This window comes from Marmota monax, unplaced genomic scaffold, assembly GCF_021218885.2.
Source record: "Marmota monax isolate L192 unplaced genomic scaffold, Marmota_monax_Labrador192_F-V1.1 WCK01_AAM20220418_F8-fsc00013, whole genome shotgun sequence".
Taxonomy (NCBI): Eukaryota; Metazoa; Chordata; class Mammalia; order Rodentia; family Sciuridae; genus Marmota; species Marmota monax.
Window position 1 is genome coordinate 23,813,507 of NW_026692202.1, and position 24,505 is coordinate 23,838,011.

At 34.8% G+C, this 24,505-nt stretch overlaps 1 protein-coding gene across 2 annotated transcripts in view; it reads right to left on the reverse strand.

Moving 5' to 3' along the window:
* Nucleotides 1-24,505, reverse strand: part of LOC124084661 (cytochrome b5 reductase 4) — an 85,947-nt gene that overhangs the window by 8,782 nt on the left and 52,660 nt on the right. For both annotated transcript variants that reach the window (XM_046431995.2, XM_046431987.2), the window contains 4 exons: nt 8,627-8,767; nt 7,068-7,220; nt 4,539-4,689; nt 4,136-4,222 (listed from right to left, as the gene is read on the reverse strand). In XM_046431995.2, coding sequence (XP_046287951.1) covers nt 4,136-4,222; nt 4,539-4,689; nt 7,068-7,220; nt 8,627-8,767 — 532 coding nt within the window. The remainder of the gene's footprint in view (nt 1-4,135; nt 4,223-4,538; nt 4,690-7,067; nt 7,221-8,626; nt 8,768-24,505) is intronic.

The following is a 24,505-nucleotide window of genomic DNA, read 5'->3' on the forward strand; positions in this document are numbered from 1 at the left end:
AGGAAGTACAGAATAACTTTTAGTCACTATATCAAATAGTAGGGGATTAGTTAAATTATGATATGTTCATATGATTTAATATAATGCCATTGTTAAAAATCACGTTATATTGCATATATTGCAGGGTTTCCCAACCAGCACTATTGGCATTTTGAGTTCCATGTTCTGTTTTGGGGGGCTTTCTGTGCATTTTAGGAAGTTCACAGTATTCCTGGCCTCTTCCAACTAGATGTCAGTATCACCTCCCCCCTCCAATTGTGACAATCAAAACATCCCTGAACATAAATGTCCTGAGGCATGTTGGGGTTGCTCTACGTTGAGAATCACTGAAACAGAAAATATTTTATATACAGAATACACTAAGTAGAAAATACAATTATAATAATAGTCACTGTGACATTATCTTAAAAAATAAATGAAATTTAATACTATGTGAAAATGAAATGAAACTTAATTTCATTTCATTTTCACATAGTAATTAACTAGATCTACTACTGCACATATCTGCCTACTGTTTTTTCTTAAAAAAAATGTGTAAGATTTTGCTAGACTTTGAATCCCAACTTCTGGTGTTAACAGTTAAGTATAATAACATACCTGGATAAAATTCAGGTAAGCTGACTCTTTTTTTCTTTTAAGATTTCATACTTAGTGCCATGAAAATTGTATTGAAATAGAAACATTCTAAAAATGACTCTGAATTTCCTTTTTTCCCTCAGTTTAATTGAATGGAGCAATAAGGGAAAATGAAGAGACACTCTTTGTGCTCCGCATGAGAAAACAGGCAACACAATATCTTACTACTATTGTGCCCCTGTGTATAGAGAGGCACACTGTAGATGCTCACACATATTTCAGGAATGAATAAGTGCAACTTTTACAAACATGCTAATTATGGACTAGGCATCTACATATGCTAACACATGAATCCAGATGCCCTATGATAGGAGTATTAATGTGTCTGTTTTACAGATCAAAAAACTGAGGCCCAGTCAAAAAAAGTAACTTGCCCAAGGTCACAAGGTTAACAAGTTTCCATTTCATAATGATATTTCAAAGAATTTTATTTGTTAATAATATTATCTGGATAAACCCTGAGGACCAGAAAAAAATGAAAATATTAGATCATATACCAATCTCTGTTACTACCCTTCCTATCCTTCCTTGTTCCACAAAGGACTTGGAAGAAAGATTAAACCTAATTCTAGACAGTATTTAATTTTTTTTTAACTACAGAATTTCAGAGCATTTTCAAAATTATTACATTATTTAATAATTAAATCAGGCAAATGTATTCAGGTAAACACATTTGTCATCAGAAACTTTATTATCAAGAACTACAAGTGACACAGGGGAGTCAAGATGTGGGAAAGGGTGATTCAAAATATATTTAAAAATTAATATCTTAAATGCTAACTAAAATACAAATGTGACTATAATTAAAACTACCTGATATTGAATCTGAACTTTTACTTTCCTTTTACGTATAGGACATGCAATTATGTTTTTGACTGAACAGTACTAACAAAATCCATCAATAAGTCTTTCAGGCTAGGATTCTCCTATTTCTACATAAACCCCAGATTATAGTAAAATTCTTTATAAATGTTACCAAGCCATCTACACAGGCAAGGACTTTTTGTTTTCCAGTAAGGGCTTGACTTGATGTAAGTCAAAAGACACCAAGAGTCCATGGTCATGAATCAGTTTCCAACCAAGTGCCTCCAGTTAGGAGGACAGAGACTCCAGAAAAAAGTCATGGAGGGGAGAGAGAGAGAGCGAGCGAGCGAGAGCGAGCACATGTGAGTGAGCCAGGGAGCAAGAGGAGAAAGAAGGAGAATAAAGAGGATAAAGACAGTTTAGAAGTCTGAACACTATCACTTCTCTCAGCAGGCGGAAGAAGTATCACTCATCTGGTGAGTGCTGTTAGAGCCAGGCATCCATAGTAAAAACAAAAAAAAGGGGGGGGGGTTGGGGCCTTTCCTCATCCATAATACTACAGCCCATGTAATTCCACCAACCCAAATTATGTAGACTAAAACAAAACAAAACACAGGTGACTTTGTTAAAAGACACTTCATGTTGAAAGACTGTCTACATGTTCATTTTTTTAGGAGTTAATTTGTAGATCAAGTTTAACTCCTATTAATAGACAATGTTCATTAAAATAATGAAAAATTTCCTTTAGAAATTTAAGATTTTTTTTCTTTAAGGGATCTATCTCAAAAAAACACCTAAAATGTCTTTTTAAAAAAAAAAAAAAACTTGGGGCTGGGGATGTGGCTCAAGCGGTAGCACGCTCGCCTGGCATGCGTGCGGCCCGGGTTCTTTATTTTATTTTTATGTGGTACTGAGGATCGAACCCAGCGCGGCGCGCATGCCAGGCGAGCACGCCACCACTTGAGCCACATCCCCAGCCCAGAAATAGCTCTAAATGATTACAGAAATGCTTCAGACAGTTTGATAGTTTGTCCTATGCACTCTTCTGGTAAAAAATTTGTTCTGAAATATTGGAAAATCAAATACTCAGCAATGTCCACATGGAAGAAAAAGAAAGCCAGGTGCTAAGTTTTTGTCTATCAGCTGTGAAAACTTGGAATCATCGCCTTCTGTGATCTAAATATAAAGATCTAAATTTAATTAAATAAAAGACTTTGAGTACAAATATTGACATCTAATAATCTGTAACCACAATAAAAATATGGATTGAATATGAAAAAAAAATTTTGTTCTGAATCTCCTTTCTCACATCTTTTGAGGGAAGATGGGCTATATGGCCTCATTTAAACTATCTTCTTTTCCAGGCGCAGTAGTGCATGCCAATAATCCTAGCAGCTCAGGAAGCTGAGGCAGCAGGATCAGGAATTCAAAGTCAACCTCCAAAATTTAGTGAGGCCGTAAGCAACTTGGTGAGACCCTGCCTCAAAAATAAAAAATTTAAAAAGGGCTGGGGGAGCTGGGGCTGTAGCTCAGTGGTAGAGTGCTTGCCTTGCACATGTGAGGCAGTGGGTTCAATCCTCAGGGAGGGAGGGAGGGAGGGAGGAAGGAAGGAAGGAAGGAAAGAATTGTGTCCATCTACAACTAAAAATATTAAAAAAAAAAAAAAAAAAAAAACGGATGGTGATGTTGCTCAGTGGTTAAGCACTCCTGGGTTCAATTCCTGGTAGCGGAAAAAAAAATTGTCTTCTTATATTCAGTTGACTATGTTAGGCTTTTTTTCAATAAAATAACTTCTCACTTTGCTCTCCTTTCTGTCTTTGGGATTCAGCTTGACATGAATTGTTTCCTATTGACTATACCAGCATTTCCTAAGGTATATACTGAGGATACCAGTGACCGGTCTATTAATAAGAATTAATGCAAACAAACAACAATGACGACAAAATGCTAAATGCTGCATAAGATATCCCACTCTTTGAAAATCACAGTGGATATTAGCATGTTAAAGGCTCTAAGAAATATTATAACATGTTTCCTTTTGCTTAATCCATTCTCATCAAATTTATTTTATCAATTGGGCCATGCCTATAATCTCAGTTGCTGGGGAGGCTAAGGTAGGAGAATTGCAAGTTCAAAGCCAGCCTCAGCAAATTAGTGACGCCTAAACAATTTAGTGAGATCTTGTCTCAAAATACAAATATAAGGTCTAGGGATGTGGCTCAGTGGTTAAGTGTCCCTGGGTTTAATCCCCAGTACACACACACACACACACATAATAATTATACAAGAATATCCTGAATTAACAAATTAACTACTACACAGGAATATTTTCACTAAACCCAACTCAAGAGATAGATATGTATATATCTTGCTGAGTACACACACACACACACACACACAGACACACCACTATATATTTTAATTTTTTGGTGCTGGGATTTGAATCCATGGCCTTGCACATGCTAAGCAAACACTCTACTACTGAGCTACACCTCTTAGCCCTTAATTTGGATCTTATCAGACAGTATTTCTTTGGGGGTAAATAGGGAGAAATACCATTATTTATATTTATAGATTTATTAATTAGTTTACTTTTTCTTTGAAGAAGTTTTCTGGTCAATTCAAATTTTTAGTCAAAGGACATAAGGCCTGCATGTACTATATGGTATTAATAGAGTTACAATCAGTATAATACCTTTCATCTTCAAATGCTAATTTCTCCAATTGGCTTCTCCAAATTATATCATCCTCTGTCTTATTGAAGAACATCAATTTCACCTTCCTTAAAAGAAAAAAAAAACTCATTAAATGCAACTAATTAAACTTAAAATATGCACAAGGGGAAAGTCTAATTGAACTAGGGTGCAAGCTTTTTCGTACCAATTAGCTAACCAAAAATATCAAAAACTAAAATGAGATAAAAGAATCAAATTAAGAAAATAGGATTAGAAAAATAGGATTAGAAGAGTCTAAGTAAGAAACGATAAATGAAGGAATGAGAACAAGATTATTAAGGTCCAGTGAATAATCAATTTAGAATACCTTATAATAATAAAATAGCCTCACAAACAACAGTAGATAGAGGTAAAATTACATACCTGAGACTGGGTACATTAATCAAAGCATATTTCAGTATTTTAACCATTGGTGTGAAGCCTGTTCCAGCTGCCAATAAAAAAAGATCTTCTACTTCTTGGAGTTTGGATATCTTAAAATTTCCCTCAGGATTGCTTACTGGTACAAAATCTCCTAAATAATGAAATAAATATAAAAATAAATCAGAAAAACAAAACAAAAACCCAACAGGGAAACTGAGAAGGCTAAGTAGCTGAATTTGGAACATTCATGAGTAACAGTATCGTTACTTACTCTGCAGACTACATATCAGTGTTCAAGGTAAATGAGGGTTTTTAGAGTGAATTAGGCCTCCAAGTATGTCTGGATTATATCATTAGAGTAAAACTAATGACAAGGTTTTATTTCCCACCGTCATTTCCCAATCTGAAGTCCAAAATTTAAAACCTATTGCAAAGTCCTTATCCACAAATGTCAAGAAAGAATTGATAACTAAATTATAAGCACCTCAAAAGCATAATCTACATACATCTGTCTTGTACAACACAAGGTAGAGCATAGATATTTGTCATTTATATACTGATTATTAACCACAGAGATATGATTAGTAGCAAAGAAAATAGTAGAAAGAAAATTTCTAAAATCTAATGTTAGTAATTGTGTTAATTTCTCCTCCATCAAATATTAAAAAGATCTATTGATTAAAATAAGAAGAGTTTAATTCCTATGAAAACAAAGCAATACAGAAAAGTAATCAGATATACTTGCAGCAGGCTACCTCCCAATCTGGGAAACAACACAGTTGAGAAATCAGTGCCCAATTTCTACAGCACAGTTAGTAGGACCACCATGTTCCACTCATGTAAGAAAACTGCCATCAGGACTATATTTGGTAATTTTCAAAGTAACAAAAATGAAAAATAAAGATGTCCCTTATTTTAAAATGAAAAACATTCTAATTTATTTTAAAATGCTTGGATGGTTCCATTTTTCTCCTTGCAGGATAGTAAGGAACTTGCAATGATTGATAATTCGAATTAAGTTTCAAAGTAATAGGAACTCCTTGTTACAGTTTGAAAGGGACCATAAGGTCAGAATGTCCTTAGTAAAAAGACAGATGATTATTTACTAAAGAAGCCTCAAAGGATGATATTAACTTGATAACATTTATCCATATTCCAATCTTTCTAATGTCACAAAGTCAATCAGATGCAGGCAGTAGCTGATGCTCATCAACATCACAAGAAAGTACATATACCAAAATGGCAACTAATTTACAGCTGGTATCTGGTATCCTAGACATAGTATAGGTATCCAGTGACCTGAACATTTATATATACCATGCAGAGTATCTTGTTATCAGCATAAGAACACCTGAAGATTAAATTAATCATATGTTTGATGAATGAGGGATTTAAAAAAAAAGATGTGAATAATGTTATGTAGTAGTTCATCTAGGCCAAAATGGCACTTGGTCAATTATCACTATCAGGCAAATATACAATCTCTAAGCAACACAAGTATCCATGTTAGGTCAAGATTCCCTGGCTGAAACTGGTATAATACTTCCTCTTATTCTCTGGGCTTTCCTTTTCCATGTTCTAGACTAACTCTCCAAGCTGGACATGATGGTATATGCCTAATCCCAGTGACTTAGGAGCTGAGGCAGAAGGATCACAAGTTCAAGGCTAGTCAAACAACTTAGTGAGACCCTAAGCAACTTAGCAAGACCTTATTTCAAAATAAAAATCAAATAAAAGAGCTTGGGATATAGCTCAGTAGTAAAGAGCCGCTGGGAAAAGAAGGAAGAAAGGAAGGAAGGAAGGAAGGAAGGAAGGGAGGGAGGGAGGGAGAAGGAGAAGGAGAGGGAGGGTGGGTGGGTGGGTGATTTGGTTGATGAGCATCCTAGTTGAGGCCCCTGCATGTATTTGTGAATGAGACTGACAAACCTGTGGAACTTCAAGTGGCACTTCAAGAGGAACAAGTATTTTTTGTAAAGCAAGAGATGAAACTTGACACATCATCAAAGGCTGTATAGGTCATGCAGAAGATATAATCAACGCAGGTAACAGGGACCCACTGAGATCCCAGAACAACATGGTTAAATCTGTTCTCAGGGAAACATGGAGAAAGAATTGGAGAATTTAATAAACAGAAGAGAAAGACCAGTTAAGAGTCAAGTGTGAGAGACCAGTTAGAGGTCAAGAAGAAGGGATGAAGGCTTGCATTTAGAGGGTGGCAAAAGTGATATGGAGGAAAGATTAAAAATTCACTGGGAGGTAGCCTCATTAGAACCTAGTGGCTGACTGGTCTGAGAGAGAGAGAAAACGTGAAAACTCAAGGATGACTCAAGTCACCAGACTGGGTCAAGAGTGAACAGTGATGCTGCAAATAATAAAGACAGGGAATGTGGAAGACAGAATGAAGAGAAAATGACTGTGGTTGTAGGCATGTTGAGTTTAAGACATTTAATGGACATGGAGATAACTACAGGGTATTTGATATAATCTAGAGCGCAAATGAAGTTTGTGCAAAAATGAAAAATTACTAACCAATCTGAAGATGATCAAGTTCTGGTGTAAAGAGTCCAGCAGGATAGATTTTAATCAAAAAGTAGATGTATTTATTATTGGGAAGAACTGGTTCTTTGAACTCTGAAAGTAAGGAATCAAACACAGGAGTATATGGCTTTACTATTTCTGTACCTAGAAAAAAAATAAACACAGAAATTAAAATCGAAAAAGCTCTTAAGGAGGATGAAGCATACAAATTTTACATTGCTATCAGTATGTATTTAAAATGAATGGACACATAATTCTAATTATATGCTCTACATATATGTAGTATACTTATATATACCTGAAACCTATAAATACTGAAATATTTTTAACAAATCACTACTTTACCTATAATATAGACAATCTGCTTTTATTAAACTAAGAAGGATATATGCTAACAAATTTAGACAATCATCTATTCTGTCAGCATGTAATGGGTCACAATAAAAATGGTCTTAATATTTTCCATGTATATAAAAAAGTATTTACATAATAACTTCAATTATACATAAATATTTAACAATAGTTAGTAGTGACAAACTATTTGGGGAGATAAAGAGAAGATTTCACTTTTTATTTCATATATTTTAAATTGATTAAAACAATTTAACATTATATATTACTTTGGTAAGTGAATAAAAAGAATATTAATCCAATAAAAAGAATAGTTAATCCAACTATTTCTAAGAATATAGTTTTTTTAAAAAAAAGGAAAATTCATGCTAACCAAATTCTAAAAAGAAAAATCATGACCAAAATTTACTACATGGCTCCTTGACATATACAAAATTAATTTATATGCAAATTAAAAGGCATTAGCAATAACTACACTAAGGAAGATACCGGTTTTTGAATGGTAACCTGAGATTAGTGATGATGTAGAGGAAAACTTATGCCATCATAATATTCCATATCTACCAAATCCTATTTGATAGTCTGTTAGACTGATTGCTGGAAACACTACATGACATGAACAATTTACCTTTTGAAGCTTCAAAAGGCCAATAAAATACTGAATACCAATAAGGGTATTTAAAACAAGTGAGATAATTTTATGATGAAAGTGAGGGAAAAAGAATTTGCACAGCAAGGAATACATTTTTAGAGCTTCTTATACTGGTGGTGCACATAAGGAAATCATTTATAGTCATTCACTTGTTTTGAATACTATAAATTTAACTTCATAAGTGATATACACATAATTAGCTCCTACTATGAGATGCTAGTGAACTTCTAGAAGTAATATTTTTGGAGGACCAGTCTGTACCCCTTCACCTTTCTTCTAGAGTTTGGTTAGTAATAAATGACAATGCTGATGGAACCATCTCTCTGACTAGGAGCAATTTCTTTGTTCCATATGATGATGTGGAACACTCTAATTCCAATACATAGAAAACACTGTATCCAAAAACCTAGATTCAGGCTAACATGAAATCTGGCTACCCAGAAACATTTATCAATAACTTAAATGATTGCTTCCTAAATAGATTAGTATCATTTTGACCTGTTTACAAAAGAAGAAAGTGTTTCCCCAAAGCCTCCATTTGTCTTACCTGTAATAGTTAGCTTGAGGTAAACATGTTGCCCAATTGGCACCTGAAGATGAGTGCTTGGTGGAAGCATCAAACAGAAAAGTTTTGTATCATGAGTAACGTCTTCCTTGGAAATTAACTGGCATTTTCTGTAGTACAAACCTAGAAAGCAATGCATTTTTCTCTTATGGATACGTAAATTATTGTTAATATTGGGATCTGTTAACATTGTCCTTTACCACAAAGGAGAAGTTTTGGAACCCTACAAGAGCACCAGAAACCTATAGGGTAAAACCAATAACACCCCGGACTCACAGAGCTGGAAGAGAAGACACAGGAGCAACATAAAAAGACAAACCAATCAAGACACCACATTATTAGAATCCTTGGCAGCCACAGCAGGAGAAATTACAGAGAAGGAGTTCAGGATGTACATGATTAAATATTCTGTGAACTCAAAGAAGATATAAGAGAGTAAATAAAGGCAGTGAAAGATATTTCGACAAGTACCTATATAAATACAGGAAGCAAAAGATCACCTCAAAACGGAGATAGAGGTTCTAAAAAAAATTAAGCAGAAATTCGTGAAATGAAAGAAATAATAAGCCAAAGTAAGAGCTCAAATGAAAGCATCACCAACAGAGAAGACCACTTGGAAGATAGGACATCAAACAATGAAGACAAAATATATAATCATGAAAAGAAAGTAGACCACACAGTGGTAATGGTAAGAAATCATGAGCAGAACATTCAAGAAATATGGGATAACATAAAAAGACCAAATTTAAGAGTTATTGGAATAGAACAAGCCATAGAGGTCCAAACCAAAAGAATGAATAATCTATTCAATGAAATAATATCAGAAAACATTCCAAACATGAAAATGAATTGTAAATCCAAATCCAAGAAGCCTACAAGATGTCAAATGTACAAAATCACAACAAATCCACATCAAGGCACAATATAATAAAAATGCCCAACACACAGAATAAGGAGAGAATTTTAAAAGCCATGAGAGAAAGGAATCATATTGCATATAGGGGAAAATCAATTAGGATAACAGCAGATTTTTCAACACAGCCTGTGAAAGCTAGAAGATCCTGGAACAACATGTATCAAGCTGTGAAAGAAAATGGATGCCAACCAAGAATCCTGTATCCAGCAGAATTAAGCTTTAGATTGGGTAATGAAATAAAAACCTTCCATGATAAACAAAAGTGAAAATAATTTGTAGCTAAAAAACCAGCACTACAGAACATCCTTGGAAAAATATTCTATGAAGAGGAAACAAAAAACAAAAATGAAAATCAGCTCAGGGAGGAAGTACTCTACAGGAAAAAACTTATCAAAGAAGAAAATCAAGTCAAGTTAAATAACAAAAATAAACAAGTATGGCTGGGAATACAAACCATATCTCAATAATAATCCTGAATGTTAATGGCTTAAACTCACTAATCAAAAGACATAGGTAGCAGATTGGATTAAAAAAAAAAAGACCCAACAATACGCTGCCTCCAGGAGACTCATCTGATAGGAAAAGACATACACAGATTGAAGGTGAAAGGCTAGGAAAAATCATAGCACTCATGTGGACTGAGGAAGCAAGCAGGGGTTTCCATCCTTGTATGAAATAAAGTAGACTTCAAGCCAAAGTTAATCAAAAGGGAGAAAGACGGACATTACATACTGCTCAAGGGAACCATATACTAACAAGACATAACAATTATAAAAATATATGCCCCAAGCAATGGAGCAGATATGTTCATCAAACAAATTCTTCTCAAGTTCAACAGTCAAATTGACCACAACACAAACATCTTGGGTGATTTTAACACAACTCTCTCACCACTGGATAGATCTTCCAAACAAAAGTTGAACAAAGAAACTATAGTTTTCAATAGTACAATTAATAACTTTGACTTAACTGACATATATAGAATATTTCATCCTGCATCAAGCAGATACACTTTCTTCTCAGCAGCACATGAATCCTCTCTAAAATACATCATATAATATACCACAAAGCAACTCTTAGAAAATACACAAAAGTAGAGGTACTACCCTGCATTTTATCAGATCATAATGGAATGAAATTGGAAATCAATGACAAAATAAAAAATAAAAATTATTCTAACACCTGGAGATTAAACAATAGGCTACTGAATGAACAATGGGTTACAGAGGACATCAAGGAGGAGATTAAAAAATTCTTAGAGGTTAATGAGAACATAGACACAACATATCAAAATCTCTGGGACACTATGAAAACAGTACTAAGAGGAAAGTTCATTGCATGGAGTTCATTCCTTAAAAGAAGAAAAAGTCAACAAATAAATGACTAACATTACGTTTGAAAGCCCTAGAAAAAGAAGAAGAAATCAACACCAAAAACAGTAGAAGGCAAGAAATAATTAAAATTAGAGATGAAATTGAAACAAAAGAAAAAATTGACAAAACAAAAAGTTGGTTCTTTGAAAAAATAAATAAAATTGACACACCTTTAGCTGAACTAATAAAGAGAAGGAGAGAGAAAACTCAAAATACCAGCATACTGAACAGACTATACAGAAATACAGAAGATAATTAGAAATTATTTTGAAAACTTATACTCCAATAAAATAGAAGATATTGAAGGCATTGACAAATTTCTGAAGTCATACGATTTGCCCAAATTGAATCATGATGATATACACAATTTAAACAGATTAATATCAAGTGATGAAATAGAAGATGCCATCAGAAGCCAATCAACCAAGAAAAGCCCAGGACCGAATGGATACACAACTGAGTTCTACAAGACCTTTAAAGAAGAACTAATACCAATACTCTTCAATTTACTTCAGGAAATAGAAAAAGAGGGAGCATTTCCAAACTCATTCTTTGAGGCCACTATCACCCTGATTCCAAAATCAGGCAAAGACACACCAAAGAAAGAAACTTCAGACCAATATCTCTAATGAACATAGATGTAAAAAATTCTCAATAAAATTCTGACAAATTGAATACAAAAACATGTCAAAAAGATAGTGCACCATGATCAAGTGGGATTCATCCTACGGATGCAAAGTTGGTTCAACAAATGGAAATCAATAGACTCAAAGATAAGAATCATATGATCATCTCAATAGACGCAGGAAAACCATCTGACAAAATACAGCACCCCTTCATGTTCAAAACACTAGAAAAACCAGGGATAACAGAAACGTATTTCAACATCATAAAGGCTATCTACACTACACCCCAGGCTAACATCATTCTAAATGGAGAAAAATTGAAGGCATTCCCTCTAAAAACTGGAACAAGATAGAGATGCCTTCTTTCACCACTTCAATTGAATAGTTCTTGAAACACTGGCCAGAACAATTAGACAGATGAAAGAAATTAAAGGGATACGTATAGAAAAGAAGAGCTTAAACTAGCACTATTTACTGACGATATGATTCTATACCTAGAAGACCCAAAAAGCTCCACCAGAAAACTTCTAGAACTAGTACTTGAATTCAGCAAAGTAGCAGAATATAAAATCAACACCCATAAATCAAAGGCATTTCTGTATATCAGTGATAAATCCTATGAAATGGAAATGAGGAAAACTATCCCATTTACAATAGTCTCAAAAAAAAAAAAAAAAACACTTGGGAATCAACTTAACAAAAGAGGTAAAAGATCTATACAATGAAAAATACAGAACCCTAAAGAAAGAAATCAAAGAAGACATTAGAAGATGGAAAGATCTACTTTGTTCTTGGATAGGCAGAATTAATATTATCAAAATGATCATACTACCAAAAGCACTATATAGATTTAATGCAATTCTGATCAAAATCCCAATGACATTCCTCATAGAAATAGAAAATGCAATCATGAAATTCATCTGGAAAAATAAAAGACCCAGAATAGCTAAAGCAATCCTTAGCAGGAAGAGTAAAGCAGATGGTATCACTAAAGTATACTACAGAGCAATAGTACAAAACCAGCATGGTATTAGCTCCAAAACAGACTGATATACCAATAATAGTACAGAATAGAGGACACAGAGACTAACCCAGAAAATTACAATTATCTTATATTAGACAAAGGCATCAAAAACATACAATGGAGAAAAGATAGCCTCTTCAACAAATGGTGCTGGGAAAACTAGAAATCCATATGCAACAAAATGAAATTAAACCCCTATCTCTCACCATGCACAAAACTCAACTCAAAATGGATCAAGGACCTAGGAATTAAACCAGAAACCCTACATCCAATAGAAGAAAAAGTAGGCCCTAATCTTCTTCCTGTCTAATTAGGCCCCAACTTTCTTAATAAGACCCCTATAGCGTAAGAATTAAAATTAAGAATCAAAAAATGGGATGGATTCAAACTAAAAAGTTTCTTCTCGGCAAAAGAAACAATCTGTGAGGTGAATAGAGAGCCTAAATCCTGGGAGCAAATCTTTACCCCTCACACACCAGATAGAGCACTAATCTCTAAGATATATGAACTCAAAAAGCTAAACACCTAAAAACCCAAATAACCCAATCAATAAATGGGCCAAGGACCTGAACAGACACTTCTCAGAAGAGGGTATACAATCCAACAAATATATGAAAAAATGTTCATCATTGCTAGCAATTAGAGCAATGCAAATCAAAACTAAGATGGGTTTTTCATCTCACTCCTGTCAGAATGGCAGCTATTATGAAGACAAACAACAGTAAGTGTTGGCAAGGATGTGGCGGAAAAGGAACACTTATACACTGCTGGTGGGACTACAAATTGGTGCAGCCAATATGGCAAGCAGTATGGAGATTCCTTGGAAATCTGGGAATGGAATCACCATTTGACCCGGCTATCCCTCTCTTCCGTCTATACCCAAAGGCCTTAAAAACCAGTATACTACAGGGACACAGCCACATCCATGTTTATAGTAGAACAATTCATAATAGCTAAACTGTGGAACCAACCTAGATGCCCTTCAATAGATGAATGGATTAAAAAATGTGGCATATATACATACTGGAATATTAGCAATAAAAGAGAATAAAATCATGGCATTTGCAGGTAAATGGGTGGAGTTGGAGAAGATAATGCTAAGTGAAGTTAGCTAATCCCATAAAAACAAATGCCAAATGTTTTCTCTGATATAAGGAGGCTGATTCATAATGGGGTAGGGAGGGGGAGCATGGGAGGAACAGATGAACTCTAGATAGGACAGAGGGGTGGGAGGGGAAGGGAGGAGCAGGGGTTATCAATGATAGTGGAATATGATGATCATTATTACCCAAAGTACATGTATGAAGACATGAATTGGTGTGAACATACTTTATATCCAGAGATATGAAAAATTGTGCTCTATAGGTATAATATGAATCATAATGCATTCTGTTTTCATTTATTAAAAAACATCAATAAAAAACCCTATTCATCTTAAATTTACTTTTTAAATAATTTCATCATTTAGGCTTTAGCTTTACAAGTATATTAACTGCATTTGTCAAAAATATTTGATAATGAACACATATTATTCTAAAATCCTTTACATAATGGAAAACTTTGAAACACAAGTATTTAATAGCATTAACACTAATAAGCAAATTTAGAAATATCTCTCTGATAAAGGTAAGAAAATTATATTCTTGTATTTCAGTTTGAGTATTTTTAATATATATGTATATGAATTATAGAGGACATTTTAACTGCCAAAATAACTAAAAGGACTTTTATATTTAAGGGTTATAAGTTTTGTTGTCTGAAAAATTAACTGAAGCACAAACCTGAACATGGTAGGTTTATAGTACCAATATACATTGATTTCCATAAAAGGAATATTTGAAATTAATATCCTAAGCTCAGAAAAAATATTCATATACTCAGCAAAAGAATATCATTTATATTAGAGGAATTTTATCACAGAAGTAGTTCTCAAAGCATTAATATTTTCACTTTTAAATTCTCTTTTGCACATAAGTAATATACCAGAATAGACTGATAATCTTATTTCCTCTCTCATAAAATAATATTATGAAGATACGAAAGAATCAATCTTGATAATACATTCCTTATTCTATTCTCATATTCTTCCACCCTACCCCGCATCCCCAAATATTTAAATAGGTACAGTAAGATTTACTCCAAATCTTAGGAGGTTAAGGTCCAACAGCTATCAGTGGTTAGTGGAAAACAAAAATAGTCCTAAGAAATAATTCTGGCCACAGCTGAATCAAACTCCCCTTTCTCTATAGCTTCCAAACACCCCAGTCATCCAATCTTTCCACTTGTTGCTATGGTAGCTCAGTAAGTACTTAGGTTTCAAGTGCATTGTTGCACACTGAAACACAGGGGGCATCATTTCCAGTCACTTCATTCTGGTGCCAGGCTTGTATCAGATATCTTCAGGGTAGCACACTACCTTGCAGATATCCTAAAAGGCCAAACCAGAAATGAAGGTTCAAATGATCTCCCTATCCCTTTCTCCTGACCTTTTCTGGGACCTAAGGAGAAACTACAATCGAAGACTTTCATGCTGTATGACTAAATAGTTAACAATTATAAATCAGACAAATAACTGTCAAATACAGTATTGTCTATGTTATATCTTAAAATATGTACCCTCATAATGTCCTAGGCTGGGTTCAAATTCAGGGTTCATTAAAACTCTTCAGGGCATCACACAGTGAGAAGGCAGAAGAAGACCTGGACCTCTGCTGCCTGCCTCCTTCTCTTCTTTTTTCTCCCTGAGTGGGTCCTTCTAAAGGGGAGGACACATGAGCCAATAGGTCCAAGCTCATCTACTAGTTCTCCCCATAAACAGCTCTGGGTACCCCTTGGACAGAACTATATTTGGGGCCATTTGAGCAAGGAATTTCGAAGTTTCAGATAATGAGAACATGGTGATGAAGGAATGAGGTGGCCACATCTTAGACTTGTGTACTCCTCACCCTGTGGGAAGGGGCTGAAGAACAGTTACATGGTACGCTCCAAGTGTGGAACCCGAGGGAAGATGCCCATCCTTTGTCCACATCTGAGGGCCACAGTGCTTTTCCCTAATCAAATCGAATACATGTCTTCCTGACAATTCTATTGCTGGATGAAACTATTCATCTTTTTGACTTGATAATTTCTACTCTAGCATTTGAAAGAAAGAATTTGCTGCAGTAAATATACAGTAAGTATGTAAAAAGAAACTTACTAAATTTCTTTTAATAAAATACATATTGTATTAAGGAAAAAAAAATAGAAAACTCAGGGAAACACTGAAATACTGAGGATAATATGATAATTGGGCACACTTTTCTCTTAATGTTGAAAAAAAAAAAAAAAACCTATAGCTTCATTTCTAAAAAACAGGATTTCACAAGACCAAAATAGAAAACATGGGCAAAGTCTTCAATGGGAGAAAGAACAGAAACAACAGTGGACTAGGTCCACACTGCCTTAAGTCAGGGTCTCCTTGAGCTTAGTGAACTTTTAAAGCATTTAGTTATTCTTCTTTTCCCACACTGAAGAAAAGCAGTTTGAGGTACTATATATATTTTTTTAATGTTAAAAAGCTTGCCCAAGGTCTCAGGGCAGCTGGAGAAGATATGAGATGAACTAAGAAGTTATTGGGGCTTTGTGCTTCAACTACATAGTCTGTTTAAAATGTTGGAGAACCAGAAAATATCATTCTTTAGGGTCTTCTTGTTTATGTAAACCATGTTAGTACAAGCATAAATATTTGCAGATTATTCCTCCAACCTTTAACCTCCCTACTGACTATTTAATGTCCAAATTAAGGAACCAATTCATCAGGTCAAGATTCTTCACAGCTACGTCTCTTTTTTACTATTCCCATTTTTTATTGTTCTAACCAATTATATCTTTTTCAAAGCATTATAACTTTGTTACCTAAATATCATTTATTTATCTCCTAATTCACAGTCCATTTTTTCTCACTTTTTTTTCCTATAAAAACTTCCTAAACCATTGTAGGCATTCAATTAATGGAACTGCACAGTAAAAACGCCGTCTATGGAAAAGGAACAACCACAATATCAGCAGCAATTAAAATGCACATATATAAATACCTAAATATGTCCACATGGAACAAACCACAACCTACCACCATTCAGTACAATACAAAAGACATTCTATTTAGAAGTTGCTACAATCAGGCCAGAAGTCAGGCCAATTTCTCTTTGCTAACTGTTTGTTCTAAGACAAGGATTTAATGAGTAGTGAATTTGATGGCGGGGAAAATGTTCAGAACATCTAAGAACAAACTATATTTAAGAATGTTACAAATGTTTATTAACATTTTGAATACTGATAAAATAACTCAAATTGATGAAGTCAATAGGATATCTTCCCACACTGAAGAAAACCAGTTTGAGGTACTACATATTTTTAAAGTTATTAGATAACATGTATTTTGTTTAATTATTCAGTGTTTTCACTAATTTTGATAGGGCTTTTACTTAATTTCCAGTAATATAGTTTTATTATCCTCACCAAACCATATGTTTGCGTTTGTGTGTATATTCACAACCTATATTTAAATACAAGGGTTGATAAATATTAAAGGCATGTCTATTTAAATACTGGAGTAAAACACAATAAAGCAGAATGCTCAGAGATTAAGAATTTACACATAATTTTTAAGTAGTAGAATTAAATTCACAATAAAACATTGATTCCTTTTTGTTTTGGCTAGTATTGTTAAAAATACTCCTAAAATGTAGATGTTTTACTGACGCAAGTGAACTAATGTTAGCTGAATCTTTCAAAAAAAAGAATTTTGTACAGTTAAACATTATCTTTAAATTAGAAGAAAGAAAGCTCTTTCTCAAAGAATGGATTCAGCAGAGCCCTTGGACAACAAAACCATTTGGCAAGACTGTCACTAAATTCGATCATTTCTAAGTCTATTTCTCTCATGTTCCATAACTAATAATTCTGCCAAATTATATACTGAAGTGTTTCAATCATTTGAATTCTAAGTTTTTAAACTTCTCCTATTTCATGTTTTAATGCAGTACAGAATTTATTACTCAATTACATACTGCCCTCATTTACTCTGTGTTTCTTCAGATTTCTTATTCAGGCCATTGTAATAGAAATGAAAATATGCTAGCAAGATGCCAAAATATCTTACAGTTATTGTGAAGCAACAACTTTATGACAGCTGGGTAAAATAGACAATTTAAGGATAGAACAAAGCACAATGAAATCTTTATCTGTTACCCACAATATTTATTAATTTCTAATAATTATGAATGACTACCCAGGGTAGCAAAGAGACATGGATGCATAGGTATGGGCTGGGTCTAAGGAGATAGGAGAATGGTTCTTTGTATATGTGCAAGAACATCTGTTTATTGCCAGGACAAGCAGCTTACTTGTAAAAACACATGCCCTACAGAAAGTGTGAGTTAAATGACTGCTTGCAGTGTTTAAAGGAACACACTTAACAGTACAGACAGTACTCCACTGTGTGTTTGCATGTGTGTGTGATGTCAGCAGCAAAGAATTCCTGATAGTACAGGTTAAACAACATGAAACTGCCATTTTTCTAGGGAAAAAAATTGTTAAATATCAGCAATTTCAGATGGTTCAACTTGAATTTAAAGACAGTTATAGCCAGGAACAGTGACACACTCTTGCAATCCCAGCAATTTGGGAGGCTAAGGCAGCAGGATCTCAAGTTCAAGGCTGGTCTAAAAACTTAAGTGATATCCTGTCTCAAAAACAATTTGAAAAGGGAGTGCTGGGATGTAGTGTCCCTGGCTCAATCCTCAGCGCCATAAAAATGAAACCCAACAAACAAAAAACAACAAAATATAGTTACAGATTTTATATGCGTGTGTGTATACATATAACCTAAGACACATACATGTGTGTTGCCGTATCAATATTATGACACAATCTTTTTTTTTTAAATTTTTATTTATTTTTTTAGTCATATATGACAGTAGAATGCATTTTGATATATAATACGTAAATGGAATGTACATACATCAATCATATTGTCTATTCTATTCTGCTGCCTTTCCTATCCTCCCTACTCCTCCCCTACTCTCTTTTCTTTTTTTTTTTTTTTTCAAATTTACTTGGCACTTTTATTTATTTATTTAATTTTTTATTGTTGGTTGTTCAAAACATTACATAGTTCTTGATATATCATATTTCACACTTTGATTCAAGTGGGTTATGAACTCCCATTTTTACCCCGTATACAGATTGCAGAATCACATCAGTTACACATCCATTGATTTACATATTGCCATACTAGTATCTGTTGTATTCTGCTGCCTTTCCTGTCCTCTACTATCCCCCCTCCCCTCCCCTCCCCTCCCCTCTTCTCTCTCTACCCCCTCTACTGTCATTCATTTCTCCCCCTTGTATTATTTTCCCCTTTCCCCTCACTTCCTCTTGTATGTACTTTTGTATAACCCTGAGGGTCTCCTTCCATTTCCATGCAATTTCCCTTCTCTCTCCCTTTCCCTCCCACCTCTCATCCCAGTTTAATGTTAATCTTCTTTTCATGCTCTTCGTCCCTACTCTGTTCTGAGTTACTCTCCTTATATCAAAGAAGACATTTGGCATTTGTTTTTTAGGGATTGGCTAGCTTCACTTAGCATAATCTGCTCTAATGCCATCCATTTCCCTGCAAATTCTATGATTTTTGTCATTTTTTAATGCAGAGTAATACTCCATTGTGTATAAATGCCACATTTTTTTTATCCAATCGTCTATTGAAGGGCATCTAGGTTGGTTCCACAGTCTTGCTATTGTGAATTGTGCTGCTATGAACATCGATGTAGCAGTGTCCCTGTAGCATGCTCTTTTTAGGTCTTTAGGGAATAGACGGAGAAGGGGAATAGCTGGGTCAAATGGTGGTTCCATTCCCAGATTTCCAAGAAATCTCCATACTGCTTTCCAAATTGGCTGCACCAATTTGCAGTCCCACCAGCAATGTACAAGTGTACCCTTTTCCCCACATCCTCGCCAGCACTTGTTGTTGACTTCATAATGGCTGCCAATCTTACTGGAGTGAGATGGTATCTTAGGGTGGTTTTGATTTGTATTTCTCTGACTGCTAGAGATGGTGAGCATTTTTTCATGTACTTGTTGATTGATTGTATGTCCTCCTCTGAGAAGTGTATGCTCAGGTCCTTGGCCCATTTGTTGATTGGGTTATTTGTTATCTTATTGTCTAATTTTTTGAGTTCTTTGTATACTCTGGATATTAGGGCTCTATCTGAAGTGTGAGGAGTAAAGATTTGTTCCCAGGATGTAGGCTCCCTATTTACCTCTCTTACTGTTTAACACAATCTTAAAAAGTAATTTTTAAGGCTAATTTACTGTTCTGTTTGAATCTTTAAAAGTACCTTTGATATCCATGTTAAAAGCAATAGCAATTAAAATTTTACATTGGAAATAAAAATAGCAACCCAATTTCTACTAATTTCTGACCTTTTACAGGTTCTTTAGCTCTCTCTCTCTCTCTCTCTCTCTCTCTCTCTCTCTCACACACACACACACACACACACACACACACATACACACACACACCTGCTCACTCATAATCTTTATCTGTGTTAAGGAAAAATAAATGAAAGCATTATAAATGGAAGTCTGATTCCATTAGTACAATTTAAAATATACCTATTACATTTGGATTAAAGGTAAAAAAATGAAATAGTAGTTTTTCTTCTCTGATTGATGTTTCTTTGCTATATTTGAATCTTTAATGAAAATAAATTCTACAATTATTACAAGAAGACATTTTATTAAATGTTTTCAACTTCAACTCTTTAAGCTTTAGAAACTTCAATAAGATGAAGTGAGCATATTAATCTTTTAAAGTCAATCATTTTAGTTATACACACTAAAAACCTAAGAACCACATCATGGGCTACGAATGTTTGAGGTTCCAACAGCAAGTTAATTCTAGTATTATAATGATGTAAATATTCATTTTTGTTAGTGAATAAAATAGTCTCTAACTTTTTTCATAACTTAAGGAAGGGAAAGGAAAAAAAAGAAATTACCTTTGTTATTTCAAAAAGAACTATCACCTACAATCAAAGTCATTTTCAAAAGCAAAAAAACCTGCCTCACTAAAAAATACTTCCATGGTTCCAGTGTCACACAAGAAAGGCACAGCTTCCTTGCTTGATGTTTTTTTTTTTTCTTTTTAATGGTAGTTCAGTACTAAAGAATTTTACAGCATCAATTGAAGAATTCATGGAATGGATAGCCTCAGGAAATCACAGAGAATACCTGAGTTAACAGCCATTCTATTTCCAAATGTAGGTCAGTGTTGGTTTTCAGTCTTACTTATTTTTTTGGGACTTAGTTTTTATCTGGTTTGCTAGGATTTTTCAATTACTATATAACAGATAACTTCAGGGCATGGGATTTCATTCTAACAGCATCTCTTAATTTTCATTGTCCCCTTCCTATGCTCTTCTAGATCATGCTATCATACTCTATTGTCCCCTCTTCCTCTTTAATACTACAAAATTCAGACATCCTGCCCTAGTAAAATTAATCTATTTAAATTTTTCATCCCCTTCCTTACATTTTTCTCTACAATCTACACAATACCTGGCACAATGTGTCCAGTAATGATATGTTGCCAGACCTGGAAAGTCCTTCATAATTTTTCATTTTCTTCAAAGCCATGGAACTCACTTTTAAAACACTTGAAATTTACCTCCTTTAGGTAGTCATTCAATATCAAACTTGCTTGAGGCTAGTTCAAATTATGTTCAGTCTGTATTATATAACTTGTCCTGTTGGCTTGTTTCTTTATAAAAGTATTATTCAATCTCAGGTTTGTATATGTTCTCTATTCTACAGGAAAAAATAATTTCCCATACTGATCCCACTTACTGACAGAATTACTAAAATCTTTGCAACTTCCTGACTTATGGGTATGCCTGAAATGGATGTTTCTGGGATTTCCTGGGTGATAAGAGTATTTTTTGTTTTAAGGAAATGACTCTTAGTAGATTCCTGGATTGCCTTAGGATGAGGGCTAGTTGCCAGGGAAACCTACCATGTGATTAGAAAATTGGAACTTCCAGCTCTAGCCCCCCAATCTACAGAAAGGCTGAAGGTTGAGTTGATCAATAATGCTAATGATGGAATTAATCATGCCTGTGGAATGAAGCCTCCAAAGAAACACAAAAAGGTAGTTTGGAGAGTTTCTAGATGGCTGAAAATACGGTGGTGCATTCTTAGAGGGAATGGAAAGTCCACTCCCATTCTCACAAACCTTGCTCATCTGGTTCTCTTTCATTTAACAAATTATAGATAAATTATCTATATTCTTTGCAATATCCTTTTTTATTTTTTAATTTATTTATTTATTCTACTAAGTTATATATGACAGCAGAATGCTCTTCCATTCATTGTAAACAAATGGAGCACAATTTTTGACTTCTCTGGTTGTACCCAAAGTAGGGTTACATCATTTGTACAATCATACATGCACCTAGGGTAATGATGCCCGTCTCATTCCACCATCTTTCCTACCCCCATGTCCCATCCCCATTTCCCTTTGCCCCATCCAAAGTTCTTCCACTCATCCCATGCCCCACCCCCTTTATGGATTAGTATCCACTTATCAGACAAAACATTCAGCCTTTGGTTTCTTGGGATTGGCTTACTTCGCTTAGCATGATATTCTCTAACTCCATCCATTTACCTGCAAATGCTATAACTTTATTCTCTTTTATTGTTGAATAATATTTTATTGTGTATACATACCACAATTTTTTTCCATTCATCTACTGAAGGGCATCTAGGTTGGTTCCACAGTTTGGCTATTGTGAATTGTGCTGCTTTGAACATTGATGGCTGTGTCACTACAGTATGCTGTTTTAAAGTCCTTTGAGTATAAACCAAGGAGTGGGATAGCTGGGTCAAATGGTGGCTCCATTCCAAGTTTTCTAAGGAATCTCCATACTGCTTTCCAGATTGGCTACACCAATTTTCAGTTCCACCAGCAATGTACGAGTATGCCTTTTCCCCCACATCCTCGCCAACATTTATTTTTTTTATTTTTTTTTTATTTATTTAAATTATTTTTTATTTTTTTTTTAATTTTTTATTGTTGGCTGTTCAAAACATTACATAGTTCTTGATATATCATATTTCACAATTTGATTCAAGTGGGTTATGAGCTCCCATTTTTACCCCATATACAGATTGCAGAATCACATCAGTTACACATCCATTGATTTACATATTGCCATACTAGTGTCTGTTGTATTCTGCTGCCTTTCCTATCCTCTACTATCCGCCCTCCCCTCCCCTCCCCTCCCCTCCCCTCTTCTCTCTCTGCTCCCTCTACTGACATTCGTTTGTCCCCCTTATATTATTTTTCCCCTTCCCCTCACTTCCTCTTGTATGTACTTTTGTATAACTCTGAGGGTCTCCTTCCATTTCCATGCATTTTCCCTTCTCTCTCCCTTTCCCTCCCACCTCTCATCCCTGTTTAATGTTAATCTTCTTCTCATGCTCTTCGACCCTACTCTGTTCTTAGTTACTCTCCTTATATCAAAGAAGACATTTGGCATTTGTTTTTTAGGGATTGGCTAGCTTCACTTAGCATAATCTGCTCTAATGCCATCCATTTCCCTGTAAATTCTATGATTTTATCATTTTTTAATGCAGAGTAATACTCCATTGTGTATAAATGCCACATTTTTTTTATCCATTCATCCATTGAAGGGCATCTAGGTTAGTTCCACAGTCTAGCTATTGTGAATTGTGCTGCTATGAACATCAATGTAGCAGTGTCCCTGTAGCATGCTCTTTTTAGGTCTTTAGGGAATAGACCAAGAAGGGGAATAGCTGGGTCAAATGGTGGCTCCATTCCCAGCTTTTCAAGAAATCTCCATACTGCTTTCCAGATTGGCTGCACCAATTTGCAGTCCCACCAGCAATGTACAAGTGTACCCTTTTCCCCACATCCTCGCCAGCACTTGTTGTTGTTTGACTTCATAATGGCTGCCAATCAAACTGGAGTGAGATGGTATCTTAGGGTGGTTTTGATTTGCATTTCTCTGACTGCTAGAGATGGTGAGCATTTTTTCATGTACTTGTTGATTGATTGTATGTCCTCCTCTGAGAAGTGTCTGTTCAGGTCCTTGGCCCATTTGTTGATTGGGTTGTTTGTTTTCTTATTGTCTAATTTTTTGAGTTCTTTGTATACTCTGGATATTAGGGCTCTATCTGAAGTGTGAGGAGTAAAGATTTGTTCCCAGGATGTAGGCTCTCTATTTACCTCTCTTATTGTATCTTTTGCTGAGAAAAAACTTTTTAGTTTGAGTAAGTCCCATTTGTTGATTCTAGTTATTAACTTTTGTGCTATGGGTGTCCTATTGAGGAATTTGGAGCCCGACCCCACCGAATGTAGATCGTAGCCAACTTTTTCTTCTAGCAGACGGCGTGTCTCTGATTTGATATCAAGCTCCTTGATCCATTTTGAATTCACTTTTGTGCATGGCGAGAGAAAGGGATTCAGTTTCATTTTGTTGCATATGGATTTCCAGTTTTCCCAGCACCATTTGTTGAAGATGCTATCCTTCCTCCATTGCATGCTTTTAGCCCCTTTATCAAATATAAGGTAGTTGTAGTTTTGTGGATTGGTTTCTGTGTCCTCTATTCTGTACCATTGGTCCACCCGCCTGTTTTGGTACCAGTACCATGCTGTTTTTGTTACTATTGCTCTGTAGTATAGTTTGAAGTCTGGTATCGCTATACCGCCTGATTCACACTTCCTGCTTAGCATTGTTTTTGCTATTCTGGGTCTTTTGTTTTTCCATATGAATTTCATGATTGCTTTCTCTATTTCTACAAGAAATGCCGTTGGGATTTTGATTGGCATTGCATTAAACCTATAGAGAACTTTTGGTAATA